Source organism: Azolla caroliniana, unplaced genomic scaffold (genome assembly GCF_043228905.1).
Source record: "Azolla caroliniana isolate FFs.n. ecotype wild unplaced genomic scaffold, voAzoCaro1.0.p SCAF_13, whole genome shotgun sequence".
NCBI lineage: Eukaryota > Viridiplantae > Streptophyta > Polypodiopsida > Salviniales > Salviniaceae > Azolla > Azolla caroliniana.
In genome coordinates this window covers 9,950,844-9,961,981 of record NW_028230448.1, presented here as the reverse complement: position 1 = coordinate 9,961,981, position 11,138 = coordinate 9,950,844, and the positions used below count along the sequence as shown (strand labels likewise).

General features: G+C 42.1%; 1 protein-coding gene across 3 annotated transcripts; it reads right to left on the bottom strand.

The window, feature by feature from the left end:
* Nucleotides 1-8,559: 8,559 nt before the first annotated feature.
* On the bottom strand, nt 8,560-10,918 carry LOC147856073 (uncharacterized). 3 transcript variants are annotated; one of them, XM_087329815.1, is made up of 5 exons: nt 10,577-10,917; nt 10,137-10,403; nt 9,611-9,881; nt 9,318-9,419; nt 8,560-9,106 (listed from the first exon to the last, which is right to left on the bottom strand). In XM_087329815.1, exons 1-5 carry the CDS (start codon nt 10,805-10,807, stop codon nt 8,904-8,906), a joined length of 1,074 nt encoding a protein of 357 aa, XP_087185941.1. In that variant the 5' UTR covers nt 10,808-10,917; the 3' UTR covers nt 8,560-8,903. The 3 variants fall into 3 exon arrangements, with proteins under 3 accessions (XP_087185941.1, XP_087185940.1, XP_087185942.1); XM_087329814.1 differs by having other exon boundaries at nt 9,611-9,884; nt 10,577-10,916; XM_087329816.1 differs by lacking the exon at nt 9,318-9,419 and having other exon boundaries at nt 9,611-9,884; nt 10,577-10,918.
* Between the last annotated feature and the right edge of the window lie 220 nt (nt 10,919-11,138).

The following is an 11,138-nucleotide window of genomic DNA, read 5'->3' as shown; positions in this document are numbered from 1 at the left end:
TAGAGACGGCCCAATCAAGGATCCGGAGCCTAGAACAAAACTTGGACCTGGCCATAGAAGAATTGGCCAAAATGGCCTTAACCGGACCACAGCTCCAAGCACCGGTGACCCCGATCAATGTACAGAACAAAGAAGCACCAGCACCTGTACATAGCAATAAGACCCCGGAGACGGAAACAGTCCCGAAGATAGTGGCGACGCAAGCAAAAGAGCTTGCTGAATTAAGAGATGAACTGGCCGCACAAGAACCATTACGCACCCGAGAGCGGGACTTGAAGAAAGCGGCAGAAGAAGAGCAACGAAAGACTGCTGAGAACCTCCGCCGGGCAGAAGAGAATCTGCGGAAAGGACATCAGGCCTACGACCGGTTGAAGGAGGAGAAAGAGAAGGCGCTGCAAGAAAAGGAGAAGTTGCGACGGATGGTGGAAACAGAGATCGAAAGGCTGAAAGAAGAACTCCATCAGCAAAAGGACCGAGAAGACCGCGCTCGCCGGCAACTCAACCAAAAGCACCTGCACCTGGACCACAAGCACCTGGATACGGAGCATAAGAAACAGCATGAGAAGATGGCAGAGCTCCGACAGGAGGTACATCGGGTTGAGATGACGTTGGCGGAGGAACGGGCTGAAAGAACCACGCTGCTGGAGGAAGCCGCACAAGAACGGATGGAGCTGCATAAGCAGCATTATGAAGAGAAGGAAAGAGTGATGATGATCTTGCAAAGGCTGCAGACCACTTATCAAACCCAACTGTCACATTACCGGGAGCAGGAGGTGGATACAGTGGCACTCATCAAGCAGTTGAAGGACGAACGACAAGCCGCGGAGGACAAATCAAAGATGGGATTGGAGCGGATCTAGTTCATTGTCCAGGCATGGAGGAACAAGACCAAACGCTTGATTGATGAAAGCTCCGCGCAATGGTGGGACAAATGGGCAAAGCACACAGCCGAGCTCCAGTTGCTACGGGCAAACGCGGAAAACCGACAGAGGGAAGGTGATGACTGCTACATGCTAACGAAGGAGGACTTCACCGCCGTCAGAGAGGAGGTAGCCGAAGATTTTATAACTCTGGCGGAGGAGGAAGTAGCAGTGGTCCGGCAACTGGTAGCCCAACTAGATGATGATCAATTGGATGCTCAAATCCAGTTTGAGAGCTATGAGCGGACCAGGCTACGGAGAGAAGAAGCAAAGCAGGCGGCGACCGTCAACCTCGGCGATGAGGAGCCATCACTGGAGCAAGGACTGGACAGAGACAAGGCCGGGACGAATCAATCGGAGTCAAATCCAATGGAGCAGCTAACAGAGGAATCACCACCACAACCACCGGTACCGGAAGCCGAACAGACGCACGCTCAGGAGCAACAGTCGGAGGAGCCGCAACCACCACAGCAACAATAGCCGCAACAACAACAACAACAACCAAATTCCGAACAACCATTGGATACCCTGGAGCAGAGTATTCTGGACATCTTGGACGAAAGCTAAGGGCTGGATAGTGGGATTCGACGTACAAGGTACTGTCCCACGGGCGTGCCATGTGTTACCCGACCGGCAAAGGAGCAGAGACCAGAATGTGAAAGGGATGGTTATTCGGAATATATTTAATTAAGTAGATTAGATTATAATTATGTAGTGAACGGATGGACCGGAATCGGTATGCCGATCCGGATCCGGACCGATTCCGAACAGGTTCCGGTTGGCACCGTTTTGTACGTAGCACCGGTGACCTATATAAAGGCTTGGTTACAATGTATAACTTTAACGAAGAATTAATATAAGCTTCTGTTTTATCTTCGCGTATTGATTACCGTTCTGAATTAATTGTTATATCTTATGCGTGTATTAAGTGTATGCCTTATTGCTAAGAAGCTAATTAAGTCGAAGCAATCGTTGTGTCTTAAGTTATCTCGCCGTAACACCCTTTGGTGAAGTGTCTTCCAGAGACACCCTGTGTTAAGCCATTGTCGGACAAGGAATACAGTGCGCAGACAAACTACCGCAGTAGTAACGACACCTGAGGTGGACCAGAGGACAAGGAGTCAGATACTTTGCCGACAACAGAACCCGAATCGACAAGGTTGGAAACTCCGGTACTAGAAGTTGACCACACTCCGGAACCAGAAGTCGACGACGAGAGACCTCCGACACCGGAAGTCGAGGAGGAGAAGCCTCTGTCACCACAAGAGGAGTAGGAAAGACCTCCGACAGCGACAGAAGACCGGGGAAAACCTCTGACACCACCAAAGGAGGAACGACCACCGACACCACCACCCCGTGTACCGACACCGGACGACGATATGAAAGCCACAAGACTCACACTCCACGCACAATCAAATATGAAAGCCACAAGAATCGAAATGCATCCACAATCTCTCAAAAAGATTGAAAACCCTAAACCCTAACCCTAAATCATCAATCAATGATGCCAACACTAGACAGATAAGGGAAAGAAGGAACCACATACAAGGTGGAGGTTCATGCGGAGTTATTGGTGTAGGTGGTATGTTTCCTCAACCCTAAATGCAAACAAATATGAAAGCCACAAGAAACTAAATGCACGCACAATCTCTTAAAAATATTGGAAACCCTAAACCCCTCATTAATTGCATCAATAATATGATACCGACAAACATCCTTGCACTAGGCAATTAACAAAACAAAGAAAGTACATACCATGTGGAGGTTTAAGTTGAGGTGTAGGTGGTCTAGCGTAGGTGGTGGATGACAAGTGTGATCGGTTTTCTTGTTTGTTGAAACCTCAAGTGCAATAGGTTTGAAAAATTCAAAAAGAGGCGAAAATGTGTAAATGTGCAAGGTTTTAGCCACACTACAATTGGAGCCGAGTTAGATGCACCATGATGTCGAGTTCATTTTTAGGGACCATTAAACCGGTTTAGGTTCGAGGATTGGGTTGGAAGTCATGGCCATGTTATTAACTTCTATCGTAGATTCGTATGGTTAGAACAACTAGTCTGGTTAATCTAGACATAGCCAGGTTAGTAATTTCATGGCAGGATCGGCCCACGTTAAACAATCCATTTGATCGGTTTAGTAATGTAGATGCTTCATATGCCTGGGTTAGCCAATCATTTGGAGAAAGTTAGACAAAACATAAGTTGGTTTGAATTGATAATGGCGGGGTTGTAAACAATGGTCCAGGTTGGTAATTACAATGGCAAGGCTGGAATTTGGTAGTGTCCGGGTTAGACGTGACGGACTCTGATCAGTGTTGGGATTGGGAGACTCTGATTAGTGTTGGGTTAGTAGAAAGATGCACACATTTTTAGGATGAAGATGTCACGATTTCCCGACCATGCACGCCTCTTTATTGTTCGGTTGTAAATAGAAACGTCGATGTGTGTGTGTGTTATGTAATGCGAACATGACTTAACACCGTTGGATGTTTTAGGGTTTCGTAACACCGCCGGATAGATATGTGTAGAGAGAGAGAGATTAGGGCAAATTCAAGGCCCACCCATTATAAGTATGCAGAGACGCGCCCTTCTATCAGTAACACTACTTGATCTTATCAGAGCGATGGAGCCAGTGCAATGAGTAGCAGGAGGAGAAGGGGTTCTGTTGGGGTGGTCTCTGTTTTTCACCCCCTTCTTCCTTCTCCTTTTTGTTGGTGTTGTGCTCAGGTTTCCGCTGTGATGACAGCCTGCAGCGCGAGGCCTTCTACTTTTGTAAGGCCATTGATGCTATATAAAGCAGGCTTTACCCCCCCTCGCTTCTGGTTTTCTTAAATTTGCGATGATGATCTCCGGATTTACCCAGCTCACTCTGACGGCCTGTTTTACATCAGGTTCTGTGACGAGAGTATTTTATCCGTGCTTTTCTGAGCATAAATGATGAATGGAGATTTTCTCTGTTTCTCCCTCCTCTCCGTAGCACTAGGTTTTCAAGTGTTTGTTGTAGCTCCCGTAGATCTGATGATGTTGTGTTTGTTGTAGCTCCCTCCTCTCCGTAGCACTAGGTTTTCAAGTGTTTGCTGTAGCTCCCGTAGATCTGATGATGTTGTGTTTCTAATACACCATGCTAATTCTGAAGAGGTTTCCTCAAATGAATCAATACATTTCCGAATGCTGAGGATCTACGGGTTCCGAAGGACTGCCCGCGATGGTGTTTCTTAGATGTATTCTGGCTTGTGTCTGGATTCGTGTTTCCATTCCTTGTTTGTTTGCCTGTCATCGTAAGTAAGGATCATACTGCCATATCATCCATATTATTTACAACGTAGATAATACTTACACCATCTTCTTAGGATAGATTCGATGAGAAACCTTACATGTGCTAGTAATGCTTAGGCTTGGATGCAAATGACTACATTGCAATTTTCTAGTTTGACAATATGCTCCGCACCGCCAATTCATATCAGTGACTAGACGTCGTTTCTGCTATGCGAGGAATACAAACCAAATGAATAGATAACGCTATGTTCGTTCCCTGCACTGAAGATGCGAAGATTATGGCTCCTATTGTAGTGACATGCATGTTTTGGTGCACTTCTACTCAATCCCCTCCCATCCAACTAGATTGGCTAGCCATATGTCTGACTTGTTTTGTCTCTGGCATCAGGGAATTAACAGAGACGTGTCTATTTTTTATCGGAGTTGTATATCACCTTGAATCCTTGTTTGTCTTACTTTAATGATTTATGAGACTTGAACTGAAATGAATACTAAGGTTGTTCGTAATGCAATTTCTAAGCCCCTCGTTTCTTCTTGTTAGAGACTCCTTTAAAATAAATTTGGGTACGAGAGTGCATCTTAGAATGCTTAACGTTTGTTACGATACCTAAATCGCTAAACAGCATGACACAAGTTTTATTAAGTCGTCATTATCTGGAAATCTTCTTATTGATGATTAAACTATTTAGGGGGTTTCGAATCACAAAGATTAGCATAGTGCCAAACATCAATGGGCTAGTTCTAGACAGAGTAGAGAGCCTATACGACTGTTAATTGCTAGAGCCATGTGATTGCTAATTTCGCAGTCTCAGTCTTAACAGGGTTGGTATTATTAGGTTCAACTTGTTCGTCTAGTGCGTAAATGTATACACGCCTTCATGCTTTTAACACCGATCTTTGTTTTATACCCGGCAGAAGTGTTTTGGATTGTAAATTTGGTACTGAATATTCGTAGATCATTTTGGACTTGTAAATCAGCCAAGTACGAGGAACAGATTGGTGAGGTGTACTAGAGAAAGCAGAACTTCGTTTGAATAAAGACAATGGTGCCTCTACAATTTTGGTAATATGATTACAATCGAGTGCATGACACGCAGAATGACACTAAGAATTTTTATCTGTGGGCCAGTAGAAAAATCAGAACTTTGCCATGCTAAAAGTCACAGAAACAGTGCATCATCATTCCGAATTTGTGAGGGATTGAAATATCAATGCAGTATCGGTATAATTATACAACCCTTTATATTGGAGAGTATAGTATCGTGTACCCTAGGGAATGACAGTACAATCTTTCAACTAAAAATCACGTGCAGCTTGATAGTAATATGGAAAATATAACAGTGTGGTAGTGTTGTAGTTGATAAATTCTTAACATCAACATAGTGGATTATCAAAGGTTCAGACATTACGATCTTTCAAGTAAAACTCATTAGCAGTCATTTAGTAATATGGAGAATATAACAGTGTGGCAGTGTTATAGTTGATATTCTTAACATCAACATAGTGACTTATCAAAGGTGTAGACAATGCCGCTCTTGGAATGTATATGGAATGCGCATTGATGGGGGAGAGTAGCATAACTATAACGACGTCATGACTTGAAATTTTTTGTAGTTAGGAATGGTCGATTTTCCCATGTTTGCATGACCCTTGTGATCAATTAACAAGTGACTTGTTTGTTGAATGCAGATGGGATAATGAATGATATGATGATTTTTGTATTATATGAAAAAGGAAAGCAGCCACTGATTCTGGCTCTCTTCCTACGTAACTTCATTCTCAAAAAGAGGAGTTTTAATCATGACATTATTCATACCTAGATTCAATTATCGGTATGGATGGTTTTTGGGTTTAGTTAGTTGCAACAATGTCTTTCATAATTACTATCGACAACTATTCATATTAAAACCTGAATGAGAACTCAGTACATCAAACATTGCTTTTCTCTTTGAAGGAGTGATTCCTTCAATATGATTGATTGCAATCATTGCCGTAATGATTAATGGTTTTAAGGAATAAACAATGAAGAAACTGAAGGGCTTTTTTGTGGTAATGTTTCATAGTTTACATAGTTGGAAAGGGGTAAGTAAATTTGTATATCAAGGTAACAAAAAAGTGATGAAAGTGTGATGTAAGTTTGATTGAAAGGAGGAACAAAAGTCCTAAAGCATTCCTTGGGGGCTTGAAACCACTATCAACATTGTGTGGATCAAAATCTTCAAACATAAGGAAGGCATAAACAAAAGCAATACATTGGTAAGTCCCCGTTTTTATATATGACACATCATGTGCAAATGGAAGTTATGATGTGCGTTGAATGTTTACACAAAGAATGAGTAGGCATTTGTGTGATGTAGTGAATGCTACTTAAGTGAATGTTTAATGAGTCCACTAAATACAAAGGTAGAACAATGTGTGGGTTTGTTATCCATGATGAAGTAGGGGGAAGGGTCCACATTGAAATGGATGCTTATTGCCAGCAACCTCCCGCTTTTCTAGTCAAGATGAGTGTTGACAATGGTACGTTCCATTAAACTCATGAAGAGAGAAGATTTATCATACGACCAAATCTTGGAGCATCAAGTGCACTTGTAGATCACACGTCATGCTAGATGGCTAGGTAGGTAGGCTATGAAGTTTGAACCATTTCTCTTATTTTTCCATTTGACAATGTACTTGTCAAGTTTTTAGTTCTTGAAAATTTGATGGCCTTTTGTGCTGTTTTTGTGACGATAGTTATCAAACTTTGTTTGCATTTGCATCTTGCCCTTATCTTTGCAAAATACTTTTTAAACCTCATAAAGTGTCTTCTATGCTCATAGTGAAATGAATCTTGTTGATTTCCTATGTGGTTTGTTTTAACGTCTTAATGGTTAATAACAACTAAAATGGTAAATGTACCAAGGAAGCACAATCCAAATTTTGAAATGGTGTAAATCCTTTTGTTGGAAATCCATATTAACCAGTGATTATGGTGCCATTACTTCTAGCCAATATTTTGTTAATACAAAAAATATTGCATTCAGTACATAATTAGGAGGTAAGGTGACCATCAATGTTATTATCCTTTGCAAGTAGGTGTGCACTCAACTAACTTGATTTTTATTTCATCTTTGTAAAAAAAGTTAACAAGGCACTGATTCTATTATTCAGTTTCTCTTCAGAAAAGGACAAGTAAGTGATATGTTGGTAAATTTCTTAAATTAAAGATAAGTAATAAGTGAAGCTTAAATAATGCAAAAGATTAATATGAACCCAATCTAAAGCCATTTTCTACAATGATAGTTTGAACCTTGGGGTTATGGAAATGAGTTTGTAAAGCCATCTTTTTAAAAGCATATTGTTGGGGTGGAGTGAATGCTCAATGAGAGAGTTACTCTAATAATATGGTGCATTGTTTGAGCTCACCGATCGTGATTTTATTAGCATTGTTTTAAACATTTGATTGTAGAAAGTGAATTGTAAAGGCATTTCTTGTGGGAGCAAATATTTAGAGTGCATGATTATATACCCCTTGGGTTTTGGAAAGTGGATTTTAAAGTCGTTCTTGGTAGCTAGGAGTCAATGTGCATGATCAAAACAATATGGCGGCTTTTTGGAATGAACGCAACTTCAAACTAATTGTTCGAGGCATGAACCCAAAGCTTGGGGCTGTAAAGAGCACTTTACCCAATGCATCATCCATTTATGTTTTAATCAATCTACACTCGTAAATCTACATGATCTCATTTCATTCGAATTTATGGGAACACTTAAAGTTCCTTATATGATTTGTAAAGGAGGATTGGTTTCACATTGTCATTTGTTATGCTCACCTACTAAAGTAGGCCTTGAATTATATTTATCTAGTTTTTGAGAACCTTAAAAATTAATGTAGATCCCATAAGGAAATGCCCCATGTACATGCAGTTTCTGATAAGGTTGTGTACTTCAAGAGTCCGGCTTATTTATGAAGCGAAGTGTTTGACAAAACCTGTGTATGGGAAGCATGGGTATGATTATTCAACACCTTGTCTCGCAAGACACATCCTTGGGAATTGCAAATTGTACACGTTCAGTTGTATGCATGGATTTGAGATTGCTTGATACTAACCGGCAAAGAAGAGGAGAGACATAAATGTGTTCAAGTAATCCAAGCAACTTGCATTTCAAGAGACACTAGACACTCATTAGGCAACAAAAGAATCTGTTTTCTGGAGAGCGGCAAGGCAATTCTTTTGTTTCGAATCGTATGAACAGATTTAAGATGCATTGGGGATGATTTCACTCGGTTGTGGTGTGAAACGGGATGTGGGAAACGTAGAAACCAGGCATAAAGAAAAAGAGGAACACATTTGAGCCAACATTCATCCATCCACACACAAACAAAATCCAGCACCAACCATATCTCATTCTTCTTATTATTGTCATTTATTGTAACTTGTTTATACTTCATATATTTCTCTTTTCTTTTCTCCCTTGTGTGTGCAAGAAACGCTTAATATGGGCTGGTTGGTATTAGTTAGTTCGTGGATCAGTTTGGTGGGTGATGATTAGTGGGAGATCAAGCTAATCATAAGTTATGCTTTTTAAAGAAAAAAGAAAAGAGAAACCTAAATCAGTTTGTATGCTATATGTAATGGTACAATAGTACAGCTTGATTATCTTCTCCATCTATCTTTATTTTGTATTAGTTTTCTGTCCATCATTGATGTCTGTCTGTCTGTCTGTCTCAGTAGGTCCAATCACTGGGAAGCCTGAGAATATTGTCTTCATGAGCATTTGAACTTGTTCTCCCTCCTGCTCCTGCTCCTCCTCCTCCTCCTCTTCCATGTGAGTAGTAGTAAGATCGTGGCCATATCATCTCCGGGGTGTTCCATACCTCGCTACCTCTGATCTTATGGTGTGCATCTCCATGCCACACTAGGGGGTGCTCTGCAAAGATCCAATACAAAAATGAAGAGACAAAACAAAACCCTAGACATTTCTCAATCTGGTTCCAGACAAATGGCTTAGACCAAACTCTATTATTCCATAACAACCTAAACCCCCACCAGAACCACAACCCATTGATTGCTACGCATCTGTCGCTTATTTTGGATCTTTTCTTAGGAGTATTATTTATTAGAGGATTCTTCCTGACTACCTTTGCCAGATGCAAATCGAGGTAGCGAACCGGAGATGGTGTCTTCGACATTGAGGTTTAGAGCTTGGACAATGCGAGAAGGAAGAAGGACAGTGGAGCAAGCTGTGGCGATGGTGAAGAAGCAGCAGAAGATTAGGAGAAAACATAGAAGAGAGTGAGAGAGGGAAGGGAATCAAAATGGAAGAATTATAACGCTAGGACTCTGAGACATTCTTTTCCAATGAAATGGGAAGCATCTATACTTTCAGAATGAATCAGACAATTACTGCCTGTGCAGATAGTTACAGGGTTACCTGGCTTCCTCTTGCTTTCTAGAGAATTATATCCATGGCTGGGCGTCCTTCCACGAGGGAGGAAGACGCCAGTGCCGCCACACTCACGTTGGGAGCTACTGTGGGTTGCAAGGAACACTGCACGCATCCCCGATCCACCACAACTTGTTTGCTGATGATGCCGGTGATGAAGATGATTTTGATGACGATTATTTAAATTAGGTGATGACAGTACATCAATTGGAAGAGCAACCCTTGCTCTCATTGCCTGCACCTTGTAAGCCTCAATTTGCTGCTGTTGAAAGCAAAAACAAAAAAACAAGAGCATTTACACACCTAAGATTGAGTCATCCAACCGCTTCGCCCTTCGCCCTTCCCTTCACGTATTTGCTACATTTGAAATCTTGACAGACAGACAGACAGACAGACAGCGATCTATTCATTTACCTGATGCCGCTTTGCCCTTCCTCTTCACGTATTTGCTACATTTGAAAGCTTGACAGGCAGACAGACAGATAGACAGACAGAGATCTATGCATTCATTTACCTGATGCAAGCGCTTTTTGCCTATGTACTCCTCTTGTTCAGCGAGGCTTGCTATTTCTCTTGTGTACCTGCTCTCGATCTTCATCCTCAGAAGCTCAGCGTAAAGCATTTTCATATAAGCGTCGGTATTCTTGTGATCACCTCTATATAGCCTTCGCTCCTCAGCTACCTTCTTCTTCTGCTGCATTGGTGTGTCATGGCTAGCAATTGCACGTTCTCCTTGGCAGGTCCTGAATCTCCATTCCAATGGAGGGGCATTGCGACTACACTGCGCAAAATCAAGGAGAGGAAAGAAAGAAAGAAAGAAAGGTGGTTATTCAGACGCCTATCAAGATAAAAAGAACAAGCAGTAGAAGAGAGTGAACATGGCGAAGGGGAAAGCGTCAAGAAGCAGAAAGAGAAGGTCCAGAGATGTGGCGGCTATGGCAGTATGCATACCACCTGCATGGGGCGTGTAGAGACTGTTATCCCCAGACTCTGATCATGCAGCTCCTTGATAATGTGCTCATATTTGCGTTCGTCTTCGTCATCAAGCATGGAGCCTCCTGCGATCTGTTGAGCGAGGTCGGTGACATGGCCATCTGTGAAGGATGATTCTTTCCCTAATTCCTTTCCTTCTTCTTCTTCTTCTTCTTCTTCTTCTTCTTCGTGTTCCATGGATCTCTGCTGCATTGCAATGAAACCCTAGCGATCGTGCATATAATACAGGCACAGGCAGAGAGAGAGAGAGAGAGAGAGAGAGAGAGAGAGAAAGAGAGAGTTTCTCTTCTTCTTCTTCTTCTTCTTCTTTCTCCCGCTCCTGCTGATAAACGCAGCTTTTTAATCAGCGGATCCCCACGAATGGGCTTCCGCCACGTGTCTTCAATCGCGCGGGAACCTAGGTCCCCCTCCCTCCACGTCAACGACTCTTTTACAGCTGGCAGCGTGCCTTTCTATCGCTGACGTGGCTCTAGATAACACGTATGTATGTACATATTTTATCCGTTCTTTTTTATCGGTAAAA